Source organism: Lepisosteus platostomus, chromosome 24 (genome assembly GCF_059453375.1).
Source record: "Lepisosteus platostomus isolate fLepPlt1 chromosome 24, fLepPlt1.hap1, whole genome shotgun sequence".
In the NCBI taxonomy this organism is placed as follows: Eukaryota; Metazoa; Chordata; class Actinopteri; order Semionotiformes; family Lepisosteidae; genus Lepisosteus; species Lepisosteus platostomus.
This window is the reverse complement of record NC_142634.1, coordinates 6,196,110-6,221,913: the sequence shown is the minus strand read 5'-3', so window position 1 is coordinate 6,221,913 and position 25,804 is coordinate 6,196,110. Positions and strand designations below refer to the sequence as shown.

At 44.2% G+C, this 25,804-nt stretch overlaps 1 protein-coding gene across 22 annotated transcripts in view; it reads left to right on the top strand.

Moving 5' to 3' along the window:
* Positions 1 to 25,804, top strand: part of arvcfb (ARVCF delta catenin family member b) — a 158,575-nt gene that overhangs the window by 119,581 nt on the left and 13,190 nt on the right. For 17 of the 22 annotated variants that reach the window (XM_088618405.1, XM_088618389.1, XM_088618390.1 and 14 more), the window contains 4 exons: positions 5,201 to 5,318; positions 5,754 to 5,925; positions 7,387 to 7,404; positions 8,265 to 8,336. In XM_088618405.1, coding sequence (XP_088474531.1) covers positions 5,201 to 5,318; positions 5,754 to 5,925; positions 7,387 to 7,404; positions 8,265 to 8,336 — 380 coding nt within the window. The remainder of the gene's footprint in view (positions 1 to 5,200; positions 5,319 to 5,753; positions 5,926 to 7,386; positions 7,405 to 8,264; positions 8,337 to 25,804) is intronic. The other 5 variants (XM_088618406.1, XM_088618407.1, XM_088618391.1 and 2 more) reach the window with 1 other exon arrangement.

The window sequence follows — 25,804 nt, the reverse complement described above, 5'->3', positions numbered from 1 at the left end:
TTTTGGAGATATTATTTGCGGTCCCATTGGAGATAAGTTTTTCTTTTTGAACCAGAGCCAGATGTTGTAATTTCTTCTCAGGGCGGCCCCGCTACCTCAAGTCTCGTCTTTAGAGTGCTGGGAGGGGAATCGCAAAGAGTTTTTTCAGTTTATATAAAATTATATACATTTTTTTTAAAACCTCACTACGGACAGATCACGCCCTGGTTGCCTGCAGAAGCACACCTCTCTGTCCTCAGCTGTGGTTCTAAACTTTGGCTGTTGTAAGATGTTAAGCTGATCCGCTCATTTTTGTTGTTCTGATTGGCACTAAACAGCAGGAGCATTTATAACCCTGTCTCATTTTGGCAGTGTAATCGCTCTTCTGAGTGGGTTTATTTCTCTTTATTTTTGGCGGATGTGTAGGGGTGGGGTAGGTGGCGTTTGATGTTGCCCTGAAGAGATTAGCCACTTGCGGGTTTTCCTCATGCGTCTGTGAGCTCCACCTTCCATTGAACAGAAATACGAAATGCCCTTTGACACTGAACAATCTGACAGCGATACCTGAGGCACCCACGTTCTCTGTTTTCACCACGGTGCGTTGTGTGACCTTGAATTAGTACTTTAGGAGAAAAAATAAAGGCTTTTCTGTACCCTGGTAGCATGCCCTGCAGATGGGACACAGGAAATTAAAGCCTATTCACTCTCTGGCCTCACTTGTGACTCTGTGCTATTTGATGAGTGACAGTCTGATTACTTTAGGAGAGAGGTAGTTGGATGTGCTTGTAGGTTTTTTTTTAGACTAGAACGTTGACCTCCCAGTGGCGAAAAGTAGCTCTGGATGGCCAGATTGAAGTTGTGACCATAGCCAGGTCACACTACAAAATAGGAAGTTGCAAGGAGCCTTAACAAATGGTGTCGTAATTTCGCATGGTATTTATATTAAACTATTTACATCTAGTCTGGAGTTCTGGCGTTTGGTTTTAGTTAATTGTGAACATTAACAGGTTTTCCTGTCTTTGTAACGCTGTTGTCTGACATGCTCTTAGCTAACGGCTGTCTTCCTTCCAGCCGCCCTGGTTTCAATTAAGGCCCAGGCACAATATACTGTATGGCTCTGCAGAAGCAGCACTGAGGGATGTGCATGTTATTCCAGCAACAGCTCTGTGCAGCTTCCTGTACAACCGCCTTACTGTTTTTAATCTTCTGCAGCCCAAGAACTGCAGTCTATTGGCCGAGCTCCAGCACAGTGCTTAGAGAACTCGTCACTATGCTTATTTTTTTGCCTTTTTTAACGCATTCCAGATTAAAATTGTTGCCCCTTTTTCCACAGACATCCGAGTCTGTTTGAATAACCTGAAAAGAGGTGCCTTCCTTAAACAGCACACATGGTCAGTGTTAGTAGCCTGAGGTTAACTGAAGTAAAATACATGAGTTAAGTTTAGAATAATCAATACTGGTATGATGAGCTCTAGGGCAGTATACATTACTTGAGATCTCTTTAGCTTGCGGTAATTATTTGCTATAGAATGTATTTGAAAGGGTGATGTAACTGATTAAAAGCCACACGTTGAATGGAGAGCAGAGGGAGTTGTTGGACTGAGATGGGACTGATTGAGGCAAAAGTAGATTACAGACACGGTACACATGAACCTTGTGTAATCTGTGTCCCCTTCTCCAGCTGTCCCACATGAACCACAACCCTTCCACAGGGTCAGACAGAGCTGCTCTCCAGTTATCTGATACCCAGAGGTGTGCGTTGGCTCTGTTGCTTCAGTCTGTGCCTCTGAGCCTACTGCCGGTTCTATCACTATGGAAACAGTAACCAGTGACATCTGTTGCCTAGTAGGCTGCCTAGCAGCAGTGCCATATTGGTGATAAACAGACCTGAGTTCACTTGTCTTATTGCTTTTTTATTGCTTTTTTTCCCCCTCCTTCAATATTAAGAGAATAGATGGTTTGAAGAGTTGGGACAATTTGCCTCTTCACCAGTACAGTATATAATACATTTGTTCTATGAAGTGGCACCCTGTGCTGAATAATTGATGCGCTCTGCGCAATTCACAGAGGTGCTGCCGCCAGTCAAATTCTGGAATCAGGCGTACATCTTTATTTGAACCCTTGTCTGTTAATATTTGCGTGGTGTTAAGTTACCGCATATGCAAGAAAGCATGTATGGTGACCTTCTCTGACACCCCTTAAGTCATGTGCCTGTAAACAGCAGGGAAGTGGGAAGGTCATCCTGCAAGAGATGAGAGAAGGAGAACAGTGACCCCAGTAAACAGCCTGCAGTGATCTCTCTCGGCGTTGGGTCTCTGTGGAGCTCAGTTAGTCCCCCATTATTGGCAGGTACAACACAAGAGCGCAGCTTTTCGTTATCGGATGTGGTAAGAATGGAGTGGCAGGCCGGTGTTGTTGGGTGTTGCTATAGGAATCGGCATGCTGCACGCATGAACAGACAGCGAGCACCTGTAAAATTAAGACGTTGAGGCGGCAATAACAAGAGTAGCAGAAAAAAACGCATCTTTCTGCTTAACCCAGCAGTTAATCGTGTCCGTCAGTAAAAGGCAGGAATATGAAGGGATGTTTTTACAAAGTGAGACGCTGAAGGTTAAAACTTCCACTTTACCGTTAACGAATTGCCCTTTTCATGTAAAAACTCTTGCAGCAGTCGGTTACCTCTGTGTCGTGTGGCATCTTGATTGCAGTGTTTCAGAGCTCCTCTTCCTGTAAGCAGAGCACCGAGAGTTGCCACGTTTGATTTTCCTGCTGTTGGTTGCAGGGTTTTCATTGAGTCGTCTGGCCTGAGACGCGTTAATGCAAGGCCGGAGTTGGACTCTGCCAGGGGTCTTTCCTGAACAGGATATTGAGGCTCTGCCCAGGCGTGGAGATGGTATCACTTGGCGTCGTTCTTACCTCCTCAGTGTGGTTTTGTGGCTAGAGGCGATGTGCCAGAGAAGCACATGTGCTCCGGTTCTTACCTGGAGAGCCCTGTCTGGGTAAAGGACACGCTTGACCAGTCCGAGCAGCTCGGGGTCTTGTTCGTGAGCGAAGGCAGGTGCGGGCACCGTCAGCACGAGGAGCGCTGTGCCATCAGAAGAGCTGCGGGCACCGTGCCAACCTGCAGTGGGCCAAGTGGGAAGGCTTGTTCTCGGATGAGTCCCGATCCTTGCCTAAGGATGCAGGCGGTGGAGACGAGGCGGAGAGCCTGGGAAAAACACTACGTCGCCAGATCAGGGGGGAGCCGATCGAGGTGGTTCAGGCGGCTCCAGGAGGCATCAGCTGGAGCTCGGCTAGACCCGTTCCACTGGACAGAGGCCTTGAAGCCAAGCCAGGGCACGTCTCTCAACTGTCCTGGGGACACTTGGGAATCCAGCAGGAAGAGATGACACCTGTTTTGGAAGAAAAAGATGTCTGGTCGTCCATACTGAACGTGCCAGGATAGGGGGACTTCAAAACGATGGAGAGGAGGCCTGGATGGAGTAGATTGAAACATGAACCTGAGGTGTTTTTTATTTCAGGTTGAAATAGTTTAGTTCCTCTTGCTTTCCTCGCCTCTCCCCGCCATCGCGAAGCAGAATTCACTGAGCGCTGGACTGTTCACCCGCTAACACCCGCTGAGACCACTCAGGTGGTGCGAAGTGGAGAGGGTTGAAGAGAGGTGTGAAGTCGAAAGCTGCATGAGAATAGAGAAGATCACACGAAAGTAAGTCGGTCATTGAGAGAAGGGGGAAGGTGTGAACCTAGTTTCAGGACGAGTTTCGTTTCTGTTGCCCTTCTGCTATGTTCTGAAATGACAGATCTTTAGAACAGAGTGTATGCCAGACAGGCATGTCGCTGTGTCTTAAATGAGAAAAGCATCTGCAGATTACGTAGTTTCCCAGTACTTAAAAGGAGAATTTCTCCTTTTTAGCAGTATGGTATAGCTGAAGTTAATGGAGTTATATCCGTTGAATGAAAGCCTATTATGCTAGGGTGGTATAGTTAATTTTGAGATTAGTAAACTGGGAGAAGTCCAAGAGAATCTGAACAGAGTATAGAATCTACTGCTGTACCAAGACAGTTGCACTCAAACAGCTACAAGAGGTCATAAGATTGCTCCTCACTATATATGGTTTGTATTTTGTATGCAGAGGTTAATAGACACTCAACAAAATCTGCTGTCATCCTGTCATTAAACTTTTGTCCAGAGAGAACACAGAACCACAGGAAACTGATGAAGGCTTATTGATTGTTCTCAGCATAATGTGATTGGTGTTTTAAAGTGCTAAAAAAGTGCCCTGTATTTTAATGCATTGCTTTGTTAAAAGAAACTTAAGTGTAATTGCACTGGACCTACAGAGGGGCTGTTGCAGTGCTCGTTGCTGTAGCATCAGTACAATAAAAAGTAATAAACAGGACCAGCAATCTCATGTGATGGAAAAGGCTATCCAACAGATGTGTATGGTCTGCAATGTGAAACTCGCATCAAGGAAAAGAAAAGACCCAACCCTGGTCTATTTGTTCAGACACTTATTAAAAATTCCATTAGAACTGCATTAACTTCTGATACTGGTTATACACTAATGATACTTACGTAAGATGAATGTGGAGATTTTCAAGGAAGAAATAGCAGCCCAGATGGCTCAGTGTCTGCGTTTCTCTTGAATTGATTTGTTTTAATTAGTGCAAAGTGGTATAATGACTAGACTGTACCTGCGATTAATGGGAAGCCGCCCGTGGACAACAGAATGGAAAGCTGACTTGATTTATCCTCCACCTTTCTGCCGCTGAGCATGGAGAACGCTGCATGCCGTACCTGTCCCCCAGCCTTTGCAGAGGGCGGAGGTTTTGCTGGCCCTCTCGGATGAACTCATTCAGCAGTTAATCGGTGTGATGAGCGTGAAATAAACTTCACAGAGGGAAAGGATGCGACAGATGGCTTCGTTTTTGCATGTCCTTTTTTCTCACCGTTTTTTGGTACGGTATGACTATCTCCAGGTTCGGTCAAAATAGACGCTTTTTTTTTTTTTTGCGCTTTCTTAAACGGCGTCACAGGTTCGTTTCGGCAGTGCCTGTCCACAAACGAGACATTATTAGAACCGCAGCAGCTGAGCCGTCTTTGTAGCACAACAGGGGTGTGTCCCAGCCGACTGTGTCGTCGCTGGTGCCCCGAGACCAGTGAAGGTTTCGACTGCCTGTGGAATTACAGGATGCGTGAGTTGGGTGCTATGCGTTGCAGGAACGTGAGCTCGGATGGAGCAGAGGCACGCAGGAGGCTGAGGGAGTGTGAGGGCCTGGTGGACGCGTTGCTCCACGCACTGCAGTCTGCTGTGGGCAAGAAGGACATGGACAATAAGGTACCCACTTCCTTCTACTTGGGCGATAGGGAAATTGCACTTTTATCGTACTTGGCGCTGCTTCGTTTTCCTTCTGTTCTTTGCTTTTCAAATTCAATTTGATCTCCTAAGACTTATTTCAGTCTGGGTTTAGGTAGAAGGGAACATATGTTGTCATATGCATAATGAGGATATACAGGGATCTCCACTTTCGGGCTGATTCATGAGGTGGGGAAACCCCAGTGATTCAGCCATTCTCATCATCGCCCAACTTTGCGTCTGGCGCGCTCAAGCATGTGAACCGCCCCACTTGGACAGCAGCTGTTCACTCGATTTGTCGCGCGGTCGGAACGGCTGTGGGCCGCTCAGATAAAACGGGGATGATCACATGGTCCTATCGGTCAGCCAGCGCCTCGGCTGTAATACGCGCCTCGTGTCTGTGCTTCCCTCCTGCAGTCGGTGGAGAACTGCGTGTGCATCATGCGGAATCTGTCCTACCACGTGCACAAGGAAGTGCCGGGGGCGGAGAAGTTCCTGGAGCCGACAGCCAATCAGGCGCCAGGATCTGGGGGTCCCCAGAGGAAGAAGAAGGACGACGCTGGCTGCTTCGGGGGCAAAAAAGCCAAAGGTCGGTCACAGGGTGGTACTGTCGGGCTCCAGTGGCTGTGCTGTTTCTACTAGCTGAAATTTCCCAGATTCCCAGATGGCTTCATCATCATCATTTAATGACCTTAGTGGGGAGTTACTTTTTGAAAGTATTACCTGTCAGACAAGCCTTGGAACTGGAGGATCATCCCTAGAATAATGCTGCATGGGCACTGCATGTTGAGCTTTTATTAATGTTTTACATTCATAAATTCTAGGACATTCTGCCTAAGAAGCCTTTTGTTCCTTTCCCGTTTTTACACTTGTGTTGTTTCTGTTCTGGTTTCTACCAACATCATTGGATTTTTTTCGGTGTTTTTGTAAATCTTTATGGGCTTGTGCTGTGGATGAATGACAGTCCTGATTGTGTTGGTGAGATTGGGAGGATTTTTGTTTTGTTCGTTAAGAATTGGATCCGAATGACACCCAGGGTGTTCTCATGTGCAGCTCAGTGTGTCAGTTAGGACTCTGCTAGAATGCATGGAAAACACATTTCATGTCCTTGCAATCTTGACCTGTGGGGTGGCTCACTCTGCAGGACAGGAGCACTGATGTTGCCCGTTAGTTGCCAGGAGGTCAGTCTAATTAAATGCTCTGCATTTAAGGCTCAATGCCTCTGCTTAGCTGAAGGGATGAGAGGGAGAAAGTAGCAACCTCCTGCTGGAACTAGATGAACCCACTGATTAATGTGCAGTATTATCACAATCGGCTTTTAAAGGTTTTGCAAGAACTAGATCCAAGCCCCTTGATGCATACTTGTAAAAAGAAAGTCGCCAAAGCCTCTTGCCGTATAATCTAGATTTCTGGGATTTGTGTGCAGTCATGCCCATGCATGGTTCTGGAAACCCACTGAATACCTTTCTTCCTCCTCAACTGTCCTTAGTAAAACTGGCGCTGGTTTTGGGCTCCTGCACAGAGCAGATTTAGCACAGGTGTTTACTGATGGGTAGCCTAGACTGTGGAAGAAAGATGGGGGGGCCTTTGGTTTGCAATACTCCATGACAGACACATGATAAGGCAGAGGTTAAAGCCCCAGGTTGTAGGCAGCCTGGATTGTGCAGACACTTTCTGACAACCTGTCCTGCGTTCCTGTTGGTACTCTGTCGCTGGCACCACAGGGACACAGCTCCATGCTCTTGATGAGAGGCAATCTCACTGAGTGAGATGGAGAATGAAATTTCTGTGTGAGCATTATACCATAAGGATGTCCATGGTTTGTTGTTTGTTTAACTTTTTTCCTTTTTTTTTCCTGGCTGTTTTCTTTTTTTGTTTGCAGTCGGTGTACTTTTCTTTCTCTTTTTCCCTCCGCCTCCCCCGTTTTGAGTTCAGAACTGGTCACATGTTTAATCCTGTCATCTCTAATACTGCACACACCTTTTATCATTACTTTTCTCTTCTCCCCTGCTTGTGTTTCTATGCATTGCTGCTGCTTCGCTTACTGTAGAGGAGTGGTTTAATCAAGGTGAGTTTTTTTTTTTCCTCCTGCTTCACTTCAGTCACACTTTGTTTTATTATTAATGGTTTCTGTCCTCCTTTCCCAGACGAAAAAGTCAAGGGGGGTGGTGTTTTTTTTCCCCCGGTTCTTTCTTTATTCCGAAAGTTGTCAGAGTTCTCCCAGCAATATAGTTCCTGAGCAAACGAATGATACCCAGTGGGAACAGCCTGTTAGAGTACCTTTGCTCTGGTGCAGAAGGGAGAATTTCTTGGCAAAGAGAGTTTTAAACTTTGCTGCAGTCTCATCTCCTTTGAGGAGACTGAGCTCCCTTTCAACTTCAGAAAAGTATTTTCAAGTCATATCGCAGGATAACGTCTGTCAATTAGCACTAAGGCTGGTGTTGCATTTTCCTAGTTCTGATGTTAAGCTTTGACGGACTCAGTGTTCATTTAAGAAGCATACTCTTGAAGATCTGTTCATCTGTGAATGGGAAACTGCTACAGTAGTTAAGTGGATGATTGATCGTGGGACACAACAGGTAGCTGTTAGAAGAATGACGAGGTTTGAAATTCATCATCGTGCACAGTTTTCTTTTCCAGTCTCAGAATCGTTAACTATGGCTTTCTGTCACAGAGGTTCTGGCAGTAGACGTTTCCTGAAGTGAATAGGGCTTTTTTTTCTGGTGGGCTTGTGCGTTAGTCAGGCAGCTTTGCAGGTTGTCATAGTTAGAGTATTCTTGATTTTTCTCCCCATTATGCAGCATGTCTTTATTATTCTGTTCGTGCCACTGGCATACCCCACCCCCACCCACCTCCTCATGACCACCATCGCCACCACCCCTGGCTGTGACATTTACGATTGCTCTCTCGCTTTCTGTGTTTATCTAGGGAGGAAGAATGGAGAGAACGACAAAAACTATGACACACTGGACTTGCCCAAGCGCACCGAGCCAACAAAAGGTAGCGTCTAAATGTGTTTCTGTTGAGACTAGGCTTATGGAACTTTTAGGCTCAACTTTGTTCCTGTGGGGAATCATTTAAATGTCGTTGCTGTTGAAAAGTTTGGTTTATCTGTAGCAGACCAAACAGTATCTCACTGTATAGAGCGAGAGGCTGGCGAATGAATGCTTATTCGCCACGGGTTCAGATACCTCTCATTTTTTAAAAACTTATTTATTTGACATTTATTTTATTTGGGGTGGAGCGGTGGCTCTGTGGCTGGAACCGGCCTGTGCCAGTTCAAATCCCGCGGCCGGCAGAGGAATCCCACTCCATTGGGCTCCTCAGCAAGGCCCTTAACCCCAACTGCTGCAGGGGAGCTGTATAATGGCTGACCCTGCGCTCTGACACCCAGCTTCTCTCCCTGTCTGGTGTCTCATGGAGAGCAAGCTGGGGTCTGCGAAAAGACGAATAACTAATGTAAGAAATTGTGTAATAAAGTGATCTTATCTTATCTTAAAACAGTGCAGAAGAAGCAAAAAATATTTTTTTCTGTGTTGCTGTTGGGAATGAGATAACTCTGGAAGTCACATGTTAAAATATAAGTACGAGCGGGCAAAAGCTATTGTGTTTTGCAAGTGGGCATGAGGAAGAATGTTTTTTTAAACTTTCAAGTTCTCGAGCGTTATTCTGCATCTTGCAATGGGATTAGTGGTGTTTCATTTATGCAAGGTGTTTTGCCAGTAAGGAAGGTTTTAGATGACTTTGAGAACCTGTAGCCCACTGAACAGAAGCTTACTCCACTTCTCGACATCACGTATCTGCTCTGATCATTATATCCAAATATTCCCGGCCTAACTGAATACATTTGGTAATATTGAAAAGCTGTTGGGGCCACTGTGTGCAGTCTAATTATTCTCTTGTCTGGGATTTAAAAAAACAAACAAACAATTGCAGCCTGCTGTCATTCGAGCTCAGTGTGAACATGACATTTGCTGTTAAGTAAGACTGTACTTGTAGAGAAAAATCTATGAAGTTTGTTTTTCTCCCCAAATCGTCCTCGGTCCGTAATAATAAGATGAGGTCTGTAATTATTTAGCATTATTCGCATTATTCACTTGTTTATCAAAGCCGAGAACGTGGCTACAGAACAGTGCTCCAGAGCTGCGTGCTGTAATTGTATGTAAATGGGTCACTGAGACTGGAATTGGCAGTGATTTGTCAGTGCTGCCTCCTCTTCAGGGGCTGATCGTTTAACCCGTGAGAATCCAGGGCAGGGTCTGCAGTGACGATTGAAAATAAGCAAGTTCTGGTGCTGGGGTTGATGTCTGAGGGAAAAATCGGTTCAGATCATGTCGCGCTTCTCCAGCTGTGTACACGTATGAAGGAGTGCTAGATCTTGAAGGGTCAGATCCCATCGCTGTTTTGAGCAAATCCGTCCATATTCGCCTGCCTTTCATGTGACTCCAAAGAACTGGATACAAAAATCCGACAGCTGTGGGTTAAACTATAAAATACACAGAAAAGATTGACAGGCCAGGATGAAATGCAATGCAAAACCTTTGGAAAATGAGTCTTGGTGTTTAAGGGGTTAAGGAGGTTTAATAACTGTAGTTGAGAGTGGTAGAGTACGAGGGTGTGTCAGGAGAAATGTTTTACAAGCCAGCGTCGCCAGTCTGGGCGAGTAGACTGTCAGCCACTGACTGCCCTTCCCTCATCACACAATGGTTTATTCCAGTAAGTATATAAATATAATATCTAGATATCATTGTCTTTGTACTTAATTTTCATCAATGACATGCACTGTGGCTCATGCACTAGAATATTAAAGCACTCTTGAGTCTTGTTCATTACTGGATTCTAAACTAGAATAAAATAATGCAAATCAATTAATTAAGCAGGCCCAGAAAAATATTTATGTGCACTTCAGAAGCAGAATGCAAGTTTTGGGAGCACTCTTTTACGAGAACCACATGAAAATGTATTGCAACCCATCAGTGTCTAATGGTGAGAATCAACATCAGTAGTTTCTCTGTAATTAGCAACATTAACAAGCAGAAGTGGATTCTTATTAGGTTATAATTAATTGTTTGCAGTGGGTAAGGGAACTAAGTCAGTTTCAAACTTTAAGATACAGTATCAGGAGCTAAACAGATCTAAAAAGTTAAGTGATTCTTGTGAAAGATTACGAGAAACAATATGAAAATAGCAGAAGGAAGACTAGTAGCACTAGTGGTAGTTACCTACATAGTGGTAGTTACCTACTATGCCCAAATACTTTAGGAAAAAGTTGTTTAAATTAAAATGTTGCTCTTCTGCAACCTGACATTTAAAAGTATCTCTGGACACCTGATGCTGAAGATTTTATCATTCAGTATATGATTTGATCTGAGTTAAAATAAACATGTTTAATTCATCTCGGGAAGCTGGTGAATCATTCTCAGAGGGAATGGTATTTGAAATTCTGTTATAGAAGGACATTGGACGACCTGTACTTTGAATACCACAGAAACAAGAATTTCAGGCACCACAGCTTTAACAATTACTCTCAATGTATAATTAGGAACAGGTGAAAACTAAGAAATAAAAAACACATAAAAAACAAGATCTTAATTCCATTCTGTAAAGTAAAGAAAGAAAAAAATGTATATTTCAGCTGTTCAGCCTTCCTCAGGTTCCACAGACAAAACGTGATTTTGATCTTTCTACGTTTCAGTGTGGAATTAACATCTACTTTGTTGCTCTGTACTGTACCTGGCACTAGTAATTTTACTAATTGTATATCTTAAGATTTTATTTTCAGAAAATCTGAATCTAAAGGTATTTTAAAATGTCAAAAATGGCTTACATTGTATATTCTTCACTGGGTACAACCTCTGTCAGAACCATTTTAGTACTCTTTAGTTGGTCAAGTCCGTTTTCAGAGAGGTTCCAGTCCAGAGCAGGTTCTGCAGAAGAAATTGAATTATTTTCCTGCAGTACTGGAATGTCTTTTCCATATTACTCAATTTGTCATTGATTTATGGTGGAAATTCCAAAACTTTTTAAAAGCAGGTGTCAGCTGCGGTCTGCGATCACTCTTACTGCAGACTTCATGCAGGGTGTCTGTCTGGTAGTGTGCACCCCGGCATGCTCATTGTGAGCGTGTCCTTTTATCAGCCAGAATCCTGACCAGGTCTAGTACAAGTGTTCACATTACTCCTATCCTGGAGTCCTTGCACTGGCTTCAGGTCAAATTCCGCGTAGACTTTAAAATCCTCATGCTCACCTACAAGGCTTTACATGGCTTGGCACCTCAATACCTGTCTGAACTTTTATCGCCCTACTCCCCACCTCGCAACCTCCGCTCTTCAAATTCTGCCCTCCTTACTGTCCCCCAAGCCCGTCTACATTGTATGGGCGACAGGGCCTTCTCCTGCTATGCCCCCAAGCTCTGGAACTCTTTGCCCAAGGATATTAGAGAGTCACCTTCTCTAAACTCCTTCAAATCCAGACTCAAAACCTTCTTCTTCAGTAAAGCCTTTACTTAACTGGTTCCATTCTTCACCCCTCTGCTCTTCTTAATACCAACTTCCACGGTCTCCTCTATTGTTATTGTTGTAATTATAATTGTGTCCTGTCTTGTGAAATTTTCTTATTTATTGTTGTAGTCTTCTTATTTATTGTTATTGTCATCCTGTAAAGCGCTTTGAGAAGCCACCTTTAAAGGCGCTATATAAAATAAAGTTTATTATTATATTATTATTATTATTATTATTATTAACATGCTGTGTAGTGGGACTGCTGGTTAGGGTTTCCTTTACTTTTAGTAACTCCTTCGATCTGAGAGAGAAATGAAAAACGTTTAGAAGCTCTGCGGACTTGAGCCTCGTCCCCAGTCTGTTCCAGTGGTTGCCCATCTCGAAAATCATTTCTGCTGGACTGGACTGAGGAGGGATTGCTCTGAAAGAGCGCAGAGCTGTGAAAGGGAGGCTGAGTCATTCAGTTACTGAAGTGTGATTTCTTTGCCCAAGCCCCAGATTTCTTTTCCTGCAGGGGGAGAGAATAGTGCTGGAAGTGCTGGAATTGAGGTGAGCGATTGGAAAGATTTACGTGGTTTTCCTGCGCGATCTTTTGCAAGACAAAGGCAGGCTGTGACATTACACATCCGGGACACCGGTGCAGTGGGCACAATGTGATAAATAAGAAATCCTATCTCTGTGAAGAGAATGGGATCAAGAGCGGAGGATTATTCCCCCTTTGTCTGCTGTTCCTTGAGTATTACAGCATGGATACTGTACGGCCCTGACCCAGCACAAGGCACGGGGATTAGTTGTCTGGGCTCTTCTTTATCCGAACAGAAATGCTTCCAGTTTTTGTGCAAATGCGTATTGGAGAGGCTTTTGAGAAACGGAGAGGGGGAGACATTAAAGTAACACATTAAAAAAAAGAAGAAGTGCAGGTTATTTTGTGACAGAGCGATGTGGCATTCAGTGTTCTGTAAATATTGTAAATATTGTGATTGCAGCAAATGCCTTGATAGAGATGATGTGCTTGTCAGGTTTCAAGGGTGTGAGCATTACTGTACTGTATGTGCTCTCTTGGCCCCTGATGACAGTGTCTGATTGGTTTTGCTACCTAAAATTCCGTTCTGCTTTATTCTTTTTTTTCTCTTTTTCCACAAAGCGCTGTCCAGCAGCCCAATTTATTTATTTTTTGCTCGTCTAGGCAATTTGGTTAAAAAGGGTCCTTCAAACTTTTGCTGCAGTATGAAGTCCTTTGTTCAGTTCTTGTGTCTGCTCTCCTGCGATGGGCAACTGTGATTCAAGATGCTGTAATGGAAGCTATTATTTTTTCAGACAGAATTTACATTAGTCCTCTGGGAGTCTTAACAGCCATCACAGGGCTTAGTACACCTGGAATAAAAAAAATAAAAAGAGCTTTTAGGAGAGAGTACCAACTTAATTGATCCATATACTGTACCACACACAGTAAGTGACTGAGGAGCCACCCTGAGTGTTCAGCCTCCAGCTTGGCTGTCTTCTTCCTTCTTGAAGTTGATTTTTTTTTTCCTTTCCTAATGCGAGTAAAAAACAGGTTGCCAAGGGAACTCGTCTGAAATTAAGGGCATCTTTTTCCTCCTGATTCGATGTCTTATTTTTTCCCCCCAAAGAAACAAGCATTTGCCAGTGCCAGTTCTTCACACCCCAAGCCCCACGGCGCTACCCCACAAGGGGGCTTTTCTTTCTGACCCTGGAGCAAGTTAGCAGGAACCTGACAAGTCACGCTCTTGTGCAAAAAGACAAGGTCCCTGGTCAACTCAACAGGCATCATAGCTCCAACGGCCCCTTAGCACTTGAGGTCTTGAAGTCACCTGGCTGGTGACATAGCCCGGCCTTGAGGTGGCAGTAACTACAGACTTGGCTCTTACTTTATTGACTTGACAGCTCTGGAAACTCATTGTCCTGCAGTTCCATTCTCCTCGTTGGATGCTGAAACCTGGCAAGCTGCTTTTCCCTTAGCGTCACAGGGATGGTGTCCTGAGGAGTATTCCGATCTCCATCAGACTGGAGAGGCATGTTACGGACAAGGTTTCAAATCATTAACAGAAAAGCCATCCTAAAATTCGAGGGCGATGAGCACTTTTTGCTGAAGGCTTGGTCTCTGCGCTAGATATTGGTATTTGACACAGAATACTTCGACGGAACCTTAAGGCACAAGACTGTTCACACAGGAAGAATGCATAGCTGTGATATCAGCTGGCCGATCCTGCTTGACCTTCTTCAACAGAAAAAAAACCACAGAGATCCTGGAAAGAACGTCCAGCTTCCAGCTGTTGGTTCCTAATAATCAGTTGTAAAATGCCGTGCTGTTGAGCTGTAATACAAATAAATGTATTGCCGTATTTACTGCCCAGGAAAACCTCCTTTGCCAGATGTGGCTTTCATAAAGGGGGCCTAGTTGGAACTGAACATATCTGATATAATCCAAAATAAATATCCTTCTAATGTAGGGGGTCTGTCCCCTGCTTCCCTGTAGCGACGCAGGGACAGAGAAGGATTTACCTGGAATCGAAGCAGCTGCTGTCTCCCTGCAATACTGTTTTCAAGTTATCGCCCCTGAAATCGCGACGCAGGCTCTGCTGAATGCACCACAGCATCAGAGAAGAAATGGGTTTTTCAGTACGGCTGGTAAACAGCTGTGATTCATGAGGATAATAAATCCAGTTGTCACTTCTGCTTTGTGTTTTCAGGCGTACTGTAAGCTTTTGCATCTCTGTTGCTTCAGATAACTCCAACCGAATGGCTTCAAACACTTGTTTAATGGCCAGAGGTAAAGAGCTGGTGGGTTCATACGTACCCCAAGGGTACGTTCTTGAGCGGCTACATAACTTGTTTATTTACTTTACCCCAACCTGACAGCTGTATGATGGGGGGGCTTTTTATATCCCCTGCAGCAAAAGTGTTAGACACCCAGAAACAATCCAGATGTGGTGACAATGCATTGCAGTCCTTGGTTTTGAGTTTTCTTGTATGAGTTGCCCTTTTAAAGTGAACCTTTAGAAGAAGTAGTCGATATCAGGGTTGGGAGATTTGTTTCCTCCGTTTACTGCATTATGCACAATACGTCAGTTAGGACAGGAATTAAGTATGAACTCCAGTACGAGAGAGCAGGTGAGTATTGGATAAAATAAAAAATTGTGGCTTTGTTAATGTGCAAATGGTAGGTTGGATGAAATTTATACTTCATTTTTGCATTTGTAGGGAATAAACTGGCTATTTTAGCATATGAAAGCTGGAACGTCTTTTATGTTGATTTTTTTAAATTCGGTATCTATTTTCTGTATCTGGATTCAGGCTTCCTCCTGTCATTTTTCATTGCAGACACAATTTTCATATGAGTACGCAGCGTCTGTGCTATTGTTAGTCCATCGGTTTTGTCAGTCATCTCCTTTCTAGCTCACTAGGCTTCGACAAGACAACACATTCTTTAGGGTTTTTCATTACTTATTTTATTCCTAATGGAACTGAAATGCGGAGTATCTTTCATGGTTGAAATATCATGAACATATTTTTGTGCAATTCTATTTGGAATCTCTTTATTAAGATGCTTTAAAAAAAATCCTGTTAAGTTCAAAGGCATTTTCTGAGGGTAGCTTGGAGTTTCGGAATTATCCATGCTAGAACGAAATGGCTTTGTTCCTACCCTGGTCTGGCAAAAAAACACGTCTTCGAGCCTGGCTGTGAGAAGCCTCAGTGAAGCGAGTCGATTCGTCTCATCGGTCAAGAATGTAACACCCAGATAATGGATGGCTTTGCTGATGCGATGTCTCCACTGTCCCAGTTAGTTTTGGCTTATTCCACGCCAGTCTGTCGTGGGAGTGACTAGTCAGTGTGAAGCCTGTGTGTCTCGTCTCACGTTTCCTCCTCACTGTCTGAATTCATGCTTCCTTTGCCCAGCGCTCCGGTCATTGTCCGAGCCAGAGTTTTCATGGCACTGTCTACTACTGGTCAGTGTAAGATTTTACAATTCACAGAGCCTGGCTTCTTTTTTTCCTCGGAGCTGCCTGGTTCCCTTAGAAAACGCTGCCTGCTGATGGGATTAAGGATGTCTTGGCTGCGCTCTGCAAAGCGGTAGAAAGTTACGGGATAGTATCCGAGGTTGAGAAAGAGATAATGGAGGAAATCTGCCCCAGAATGAGTGGAACATGGAGATAGTCTCGTCCGAGACACAAAGACCCGTCGTGCTGCCTCCTCTCTTTGTGCCTGGCTGGGCAGTGACCACAAGATAACCGTTATTGACATCTCTTTCCTTCACGTCCATTAGATCTACGAGCATAGATAATTACTGAAGCTCCTTTCCCACATTTGTAACGCAACCAGGCCAAGAAGCGCTGTGTCCCGCCATCATGCCTTGGCGATTGAACAAGGCACAGGAGTACAGGGCTCCCAGACCAGTGCTTTCAGCTTGAAGGCCCTCAGACACGCTATAGCTGGCAGCAGCCCAGCGCTGAAAAATCACGTCAAGACTGAGCTCTCGCCACCCAAGCCAGCTGCTAAGATGCCACCCATTCCGGCAGCACTTTTACAACAGGAAGGCTGGGCAACTATCAGCTGAAGTCCCAAAACATGCTGGGGCTTCTGCCAATTGTAGCTTCCTGTTTATGACCTGTTATCATCGTTAGCTCAAGGCCAGTTCTCGGAGATACCCGATGTTAGAAAAACAAAGCAGCAGGGTTTGCCGTTTTTGAATTCTTTGCATTGGAATGATATTCTCATGGTGCAATGCAATTGCTATATCTTCATTAGCTCATAATAAAAACTCGAGAGTGTTAGGCTTTCTTTAATGGCAGAGGTTATGGCAACAGACCCAGTCTCTATTAAAGTGACCTCAGTTCCTTGTTATTAGTGGATTTTTCTTAAGGACAGTATTGTGAGCTTTACCAAGAAAATGGTTTGGAGTTGTTTTTTTACATTTAAACGCAGAAATTCCTCCTTTTTTTTTTAAAACCATAATTTTCTTTCTGAAGAACTGCATCTGCATAAAGGGCTGGGGAGGGTGGGTGCAGAGAGCTTGTGTTTGGAAGCGGGCATGCCTTTGGTTACCTTTGCTGGCGGTCAGATGTTTTGCGTGGGTTAAGTTTGGAGTCTGATTGTTAAATAACAAGGAACATGGCTGCCGTTCTGCTCGGATTTTGCTGGATCCTTTCTGCAAGGAGGAAAATTATAGGGCTGAGTAGATAATTACACGGCAGCTTTAAAACTACCAATAAAAAAATAAAATGAGTTTTATTCCTCGGTAGGAACATTCTTTTTCAATTTGAAGCCGAAAGAGGTTGTTTTTATTTCTCTTGGCGAAGCTTTAATCAAATTAAAAGCAGATCCGTGCAAGGAACTTACAGCCTGGTATATGAATGCTCTTTTATAATGTTTGTGCCATTGCATTGTTTATTATACAATTTATACAGTTTTATTTTTTGAATATACTTGTTTTAAGCTATAAACACTTCTTTAGATTTGAATTATTTTTAGGGCTGTGGAAGATTTTAGGTGAATCGTTTGTTATTATCTACAAATAAGGGAAGGATTCTAGTTTATATAATATTTATACATCAGAATTCCATACAAAGTGGATCTGGGCAATTTACTGTATAGTTCATTTTATATGTACTGTAAGTCAGTAAAGTTTTTTTTGTTTGTGATAAATGGCGTTATTTTCTAAATCCTCCCTTGTATGACTGAATTTAATGATATGTACAATCTTTTCTGAACATCTTGGAGCTCTTCCAGAGCAACGCAAAAATCTGCTAGAGAGTTTCAGATGGTCAGGTATCATCTTAGGCTTTTTTTTTTTTTGAAGATCACATCGTTTTCAAATTGGATGCCCTCTGATTTTTCAAGACGTATGTTGGTATTTGGCTGTGATTCCAGAGCTACAAATGCATAACAGTGGCAGGTGAGACAAATGAGTGCTGTCTCTGAAACCGGCTCTCTGGTTTGAGTTTCTGGGAATTCCTCGGTTTCTACACAACTCGTCACAGGCCTTGAGTCACCTTCAGTGACCTTGGTAACAAAGTTGGTTGTAGAAATGGCTGTCATTATGGGGGCGGAGTTTCTAATAACTGTACTCTAAAGAGAAATAAAATGCTTTTAGAAATTGATTGGTAAGATCCAGAGTACTTTCCAAATTGTCATTCTCTGGACTGGTCCTCCCTGCTGTTGGGTTGAGGTCGCGCCGGTTCAGAGAGGTGTACCGGGAAGTGAAAGGTTGGGCTATACAAGGAGAGAGCCAGGGGGCATTCTGCTAAAGTAAAAAGAAATCTGGACTGGCATTTTTCAAACATGAGCAGCACCTGCTCGCATTCCTTTTAGCTAAGAACTTGTAGCGGTAAAAATCTGAGCAGCTAAATGGAATCAGCTGGAGAAATGCTGATATGAATGGATTTGATCTGCGGTTTTATTTGAATCAAACGTTTGATTGCTGTAAAATGGCGTATTCTTTTGTTTTGCCTCAAAAGAAAAAAAAACGTTTCTGGCAAAGGCGCATCTACAGAGCAGCAGCAGGATCTGTACTTCACCACCACTGCGTGCCCCCAGACAAAAAAAAAAAACGTGGAATTCCAAACGCGAATGTCTCCGCGTTTCAGCGTCTTGTCAGGCGCAAAAGCAGTGAGTTTTGTATTGAACTGCGCTTGTCCTTTCCAGTTAGCCTTGCGCTGCTTACCCAGCAGGCCTTGTAAGGTTCATTCATGTCACCTGCGACAACCCTGTGCTTTCAGGGCAGAAATCTTTGCAGACCAGTGAAATGAAGTGTCTTCGGTAGCCGGCACATCAAGGTTTTTGTTTCTTTCATCTTCGTTGTCAGGCTGTGTAAGTTTTACCGTTTCTGCCGTCGGTGTGCCTTGCGCTGAAAGAAATGTAAATTCGCCTCCCAGATCTTCAAAAAAAAAGGTATTTCAACATCTGCACGTTACGATACATGAAGAAGACAAGGGCCTTCGGAAATAGTGAACTCACGTTGGCTCACTGCAGAGGAGCCGGTGCAATTAAGAATGCCAGACTCCTGACGATTGAGACCTCTGATCATCACTTTAACATGTCAAGCCAGAACTGTGCAAATTAAGAAGACACGACATGGAGAGAGACCTCTCTCCTTTTGCTGTCTGTTGCCATGCTGAAAGGCCTGCCATGCCGAAATGTGCTCCCTCATGAAACAGTTTGCTTGGTGTGGATGGATAGGGTTGCCATGGCAGCAGCGCCCAAGCTGGGCTGGGCTGTTCTGATGGGAGCAGACACTTCTCCCTTTGTCTCTCCGTCTGTCTCAGATCCTCACTGCCTCTCCTGCAGAACTGCAGAGCCTTCCTTATCAATCCATCACTTTTTATCCTCATCTCAGTGCTTTTTTTATATTCTGATTTCTTCAGCTCTAGAACATCATGTTTCTAACTACTGTATTATATAACCTACTGAAGTAACCCAAAAACCAGTGTGTGTGTTTTTTTTTAAATAAAGCAAAACTTAACATCATGTTATAAGGCAACGGATGACATTTGAGTCCAAGATCATACATTTATTCTCCAGGCTCGAAGCGTCTCTTCTGTATGAGCCTTGATGGCAGCATCGTCGGTTTTTATTTGACAATATGACAAGCAGATCAGTGCAAATTCCCGGAAAGGTGAATGCTTGGTTTTGCTTGCAGTTTACTTGGGAGATTTGTGAGTAATAGGTTTTTTTCCTCACCCATCTGCCTAAGTTGTGATCATCTGACCGGATGAGTGGAAAAGGAAAAGGCTTGAGGTGGGGAGCTTATTCAAGTTATTCTCTTCATTACTGTGGGCTCCTATTCATGCCGTCACATCCAGTAATGCCGTTACGCACGCAGAGTGAGTCAGAGAGCACAGTGCTGAACCTTTGCTCCGTTTGTGTGTGGTGGTGGGGGGGGTCTGGCTTCTTGAATCTTCTTGTTCAACAGAGATAAACCTCTCTTCAAAGAGACGACAAACATTGGAAGCTGAGCAAAACGACAAGACTGGACAGTCGATCAGCGGGTGTACAACCTGCCTGCCGCTTCTTATAAACGCATGTAATCTCCTAGCCCAGAGCCTTCTGTCTTACATGGGCGCATCAGATGTTGCTATGAATAGAACAGAGGAGAAGAAATGCAAAAACACTGCGGTTGTGATATGTTAAGCTTTTAAGGCACAGATCATCTGGTTTACCATGACAACCTGACAGCGATGTTGTTCTGAGAGGAGAGGGGGGAGGAGGGGGGAGGATTGCCGTGCCCAGAGCAACAAAACCAGAATCACAGAATTTCTGTTTGTTTCGGGAGTGTTTGAAGTGTTTGACAGCAGCACAATGGCGGCGATTGGAGACGAGACGGAAACGGCGGAGGCTTCTCGCGGGGAGCTGTGACAGGCCCTCGCCCGGCACCGCCAAGCTAGAAGCCGTGGAGCTTGGGAAGCCGCAGCAGGAACTAATTAGCAATCTTCCGAAAGTAAACAAGTTTTCCTTCAGCCGGCCCGCTTGCGTGGAACTGGGCAGCTTCTGCGGACAGCTGCATAAAGCTTTTAATATAACCGGTTGGCCCCTCTGACAGCATGGAGCTCCAGCAACAATGGCGCAGATGAGAGGGGAAGAAGGCACTGAGCTTGTTGTGTCCATCCTCCCCTTAGGAATTGTTACTGGGGGCTCTTTTTGTGCCTGGTTGATCAAAATCCCCCACCCCCCATAGATGCCCACCTCTGATTGTGTGCCCGCGTCATGCCAGCTGTCTGTTACAAGCAGTCCTGGGGGGGTGGCACCCCGACGCTCGCCCGTCCTGTTCCCTTGACGAGCAGGATTCACGCAGAGACTTCAGAGGGTACGGATGTGCTCGACTCGAGGGCTGACAAAGAGGACAGGAATCTGGGGCCCGGGTCCAAATCGAAGCTTCATCATACTTGCCCATCACTGTCGTTAAGGGCGAACTGTCCGTTTCCCGCTCCCAGCGATTCTTCCTCCTGAACGACAGAAGCCTACCATCAGTTTCCAAGTTTGGAATCGGTGATTGACGATGGTTAAAGATTGATGGGGTTAAAGATTGAATCCAGGCCTAAGTGTGTGAAGTTATCCCTGTGTCTTGCTCCCCCTTTCCCGTCACTAGCAATTCAGCAGTCAGCGCCAGCTAATCTGATTTGAGTCAGTCTTTTGGGGATGAGAAGCCGCCTGCTGCTCCTTGCACAGGGGGAGAATCGGTTTTTAAAAGACGCTCAAGTGTTTTTGGCAGGTCCACCATTCCCTGTGTCCATGTACAGGGGATTGCCAGAGCATTCTGGCTTTGCACTGCTGCTTGGGAGTCGCGCTTGGCTCTACCGGCAGACCTGACGGAGTTGACAGAAATGAAATAAGGTTTTGCTGCAGGTGTCTGAAGTCCTAACTGTAATGCCCAGTAGCTGTGGCGGTAACAGGCCAAGTCCTTTCTTCTCTTGCTCTTCAAAGGCAGGTGCTTTGGGGGGAGTAAAGATCAGGATTGTGTGTTCCCCCAAGCAATAGAGCGTTACCTCACGTCAGCTTGGGGAAGAGTCCTTGCTTTTTAATTTCAAATCTGTTTCAATAGGGGAGAGAGGAAGGTGCATTTGATCTTTGCAACACTTTCACTGTCACTGAGTGTGGGGCTGTTTATAGAGGCCCAGGGTGAGATGGCAAACCTTAGCCAGGCAGTGAGTGTGGGTAGGAATTCAGGTTAGCTTATTATGATTGATGAAGCCTGTAGCTTCACACAATAAAGGCCTGTGCAGCCCTGGATATAGGAGAAGTGAGGGACACACTAAAGACCTGATTAATTAATCATCGTGTTACTGATCAATCTAAGCCTCTCTTCAATTATTTAATCATAATGAGTCCTTTTCGCCCCATGTTTTAATATTAATTGATGGGCCTTGTAATTCTCCTAGGTAGCTTTGACATCTCTTTTTAACACTTACTGGAAAATGAATTAATTGTCACCTAATCTGATCCCATTTCAAGTGTTAACATTTCATCAGCACTTATCAAAAAGGCAGTTATTGGAGGTAAGATGTTATGACAAAGGTAGGGCTTGTAGCAGAGGGCAATTAGCGCTGGTGTTGATAAGAGTGTGGAAGGAACTCTGGGACATTCTGGGTCTAATTTTTACCCAGGCTTAGTTAATACCCTACCCAAGAGTAGTGCTGTTTAATGAGGAAATAGCAGGCACTATTCAATGAGGAGAAATGCGTAGCTTTTCACATCTCACCTGGATTGCCACTTAGCTGTGGCATTTAAGTGTGACTTAATAAAACGAATCTTAGCTCCGATGTATTGACTTAGCCAGGACTCCAGAACTTTAAAGGTCAGTGACTATATTGGTTTATTTTGGCCACTTCATTCCTTATTCACACATCGTCACAACTGATGCACTTTTTTAACTCAATAAGTTTTGTTTCCATTATATAAGATCCAGTAACCAATAAGAATGATGTTCCTGAAGATATGACTTAGTTATGCTTAAAAAAGAAAACATACATAATGAAGGACTTGAGTTTTTAATAAAGGAAAATGAACATCTGTGCATCAGGTTTCCACTGTAATCATCATTTAAAGGCCATATAAGGCGAGACTTTTCTATCAGGACTGTGTTTATTTATTGATCTGAATACTTTGTTCAAATCAGCAGAGCAAACCACTTTCGTCCAACAAAATCCTGAGTGATTTACCAAACATGTGAAAGATCAATTTAAAGAAACCGACCCTATAGTACGTGTTTGACCTTTCTGTCCTGTGCCCCAAATATTATCCACCTTTGTCTATTTCTTCCATTTAAAAAAATGGCTACAAAAACCATGTCTACCCATACTGCCATTATTTTAAGTGAGTAAATGTTGATACAATAGACCTTCTGTTCTGGCTTGTCCAAAGCCAATGTTGAGTCTACAGTGTGTATCCTAGCAACACAAGGTTTCAACCATATTAGCACTGGAAAAAAAAACACTTTTTCACACACTTGAAATGCAAAAAGACAATGAGAACATTTGAAGCCACATTTTTATTGGCATCCAACTCCTGTTGCCTTAAGAACCTTAGGACTGTGATGTATTTCTATCAGCATTTTATTTACAGCCATTATTGTGCAATCATCCAGTCAGAAGCATTGAAATTGAACCTCTCATTAGAACAGTAAAGGGTCCAGTCACAGAGAGAAATCTGGATTACATGCATTGACAGAGCTGTTAGAGGTGGCGCGTTTGTGCATTCAGGGTGCATCAGTGTTTTTAGATCTTTCATATAACAATTCCCATTTTTATAACAAAAGTTCCATATTTGAGAGAGAGTGGGTTTTTGATTTCAGCTTTGATAAAGCAAAAACAATTCGTGAAATGAGCATTAAACGCGTCTTGAATATACTGATTCCTTCGCAGTCCTTATTTCAAATTTAGCTCTAGCCTTGAAAAGTTATTGTATTTCCTCATATTGACAAGCTCTGACCCCAGGCCTCTCTCCCTGTCTGTGTGTCTCATGGAGAGCAAGCTGGGGTGTGCAAATAGACAAATTCCTAATATAAGAAATTGTATACGGGCAATAAAGTGATCTTACAGGGCGGTGCAGTGGCTCTGAGGCTCAGGATCCGCGCCTGTGGCTGGAAGATTGCCGGTTCAAATTCCACGGCCGGCAGAGGAATCCTACACTGGGCCCCTGAGCAAGGCCCTTAACCCCAACTGCTCCAGGGGCGCTGTATAAATGGCTGACCCTGCGCTTTTACCCCAAGCTTCTCTCTCCTTGTCTGTGTGCCTGTGTGTCTCATGGAGAGCAAGCTGGGGTATGCGAAAAGACAAATTCCTAATACAAGAAATTGTATATGGCTAATAAAGTGATCTTATCTCTCTTATTTTATTGGGGTTTTGTGGGGTGTATGTCCACTCTCCACAGAAGGTGATAGCTTATGGCCAGTAAGGAAGACTTTGCGAGTGATTCAAACCCCCTAAAACCAAGCCTGTAGTTACACTACACGTTTTAGCTTTTGCATTGTATACTTTGGTAGGCACATGAAGGTCGCAGCATGCTTCAGAGATCTTTGCCGTAGAGTGTAGTGATTTTCCTTCGTTTTTAATCCTAGTCATGGGGAAAAAATGTAGTGGACTTCTCCAAGTCCTTGGTTTCAAAACGCTGTTTCAAAAATCAAATCAGCAGGCAGTTCTGCTTTAGGAATTACAGAAGAGGATGTGGGTGTTTATTCATCTTTTAGGTTTTAATAAAACAATCTGGATTTCTACTGAAAGCTCAATTCCTTGTACTAGTGTTGCGCTGATGCAATTTTGAATGGTTTAATTTTCACATGAGTTGTTATTAAGATTCTGCTTGCTGCATAGAATGGTAACTTTCTAACTGCTGTGCTCTCTCTCATTGCCTCTTGGCTTATTGGAGACTAAGTACATTTCAGGAATGTTTTACATTCCTATTTGTTTGCTGCTTTTTATAGCAGAATTTGAGTCATAGCTGTCCAGTCATCTGTGATCCCTAAGATCTTAGGATTTTTTAGGTGTTCTCCACTTACATGATTACACAGATGTCCTTTTTTGAAAAAATAAACCAGCTACTGCATTGTTTGTAGCTCACCTAGTTCTGAAGCAGAGAGGGGGAGGAGGTTGAGCAGCTCAAGACAGGCAGGCCCAGGGCTTGCCCACATCCTGTGCTGCTAAATTACTAGTGTGAGCTGCAGATTTAGAAGTGAAAATCACCAAGCTCGGTTTCTGCCTTTCTGGAAATGGGACCGAAAACTGCTTACATGCAACACTTTGCTGGACGAAATAAGGGAAGAGGCACACTTCTCCTGAAAAAGAGATGACTCCGGTTCCCTTTTTCCTCCAGCGAAGAGGAGGCAGTTTTTCAGCTCCGGTTGCTGAGCAGGGTGATGGTCATGGCCTTGAATTTCATCTCCCTGAGGAGAGTGTGGTGGGGTGGCGATGTTGAGGCACAACACTGCCAGCAGCGCTCAGCTCCGTATATCTGTAGGTAGCAGGCTGTTTCCCAGGTATGAGCTGTGCACTTTGTGGCTCAGACTGCAATACCTGCGTTGTTCTCTGAGAATGTATTCTTGAGTATGCAGCTTTACTTGTCCATGTGGCTGCTCAAGCCAGTGTGATGATGCGTAAGTGACACACTGGTAGCACAGGACATTAACTGCCTCCACTCTTCACAATACCTGCATTAGACCATCTTTTAATCATAATAATAATAATAACTGCCTACACTTATATAGCGCTTTTCTGGACACTCCACTCAAAACGCTTTACAGGTCATGGGTTCTCCTTCACCACCACCAATGTGCAGCATCCACCTGGATGATGCGACGGCAGCCATAGTGCGCCAGAACGCTCACCACACATCAGCTATTAGTGGGGAGGAGAGCAGAGTAATGAAGCCAATTCACAGATGGGGATTATTTGGAGGTCATGATTGGTAAAGGCCAATGGGAAATTTGGCCAAGATGCCAGGGTTACACCCCTACTCTTTTTGAGAAACGCCCTGGGATTTTTAATGACCACAGAGAGTCAGGACCTCAGTTGTACATCTCATCCGAAGGACGGCGCCTTTTTACAGTATAGCGTCCCAGTCACTATACTGGGGCATCAGGACCCACACAGACCGCAGGGTGAGCGCCCCCTGCTGGCCCCACTAACACCTCTTCCAGCAGCAACCTTAATTTTTCCCAGGAGGTTTCCCATCCATGTACTGACCAGCCTCACACCTGCTGAGCTTCAGTGGGCTGCCAGCTGTGAGTTGCAGAGTGATATGGCTGCTGGCTTTTCTGCACATCTTAGCCTTGTTTGTTTTTTGGGGGTGGGTAGGGGAGGGGAAGCAAGTTGTTTTGTGGTTCATCAACATCTATATTGTAATTGTTCTTGCTTTTCTTTCAGTGGCATTAAAATGTAGGCAATGTAAAGTGTAATCACACAGTCAAATTAGCACGGGACACTAGCTCACTTGCTCGGAAATTCTGGTACAGAAGAAAGA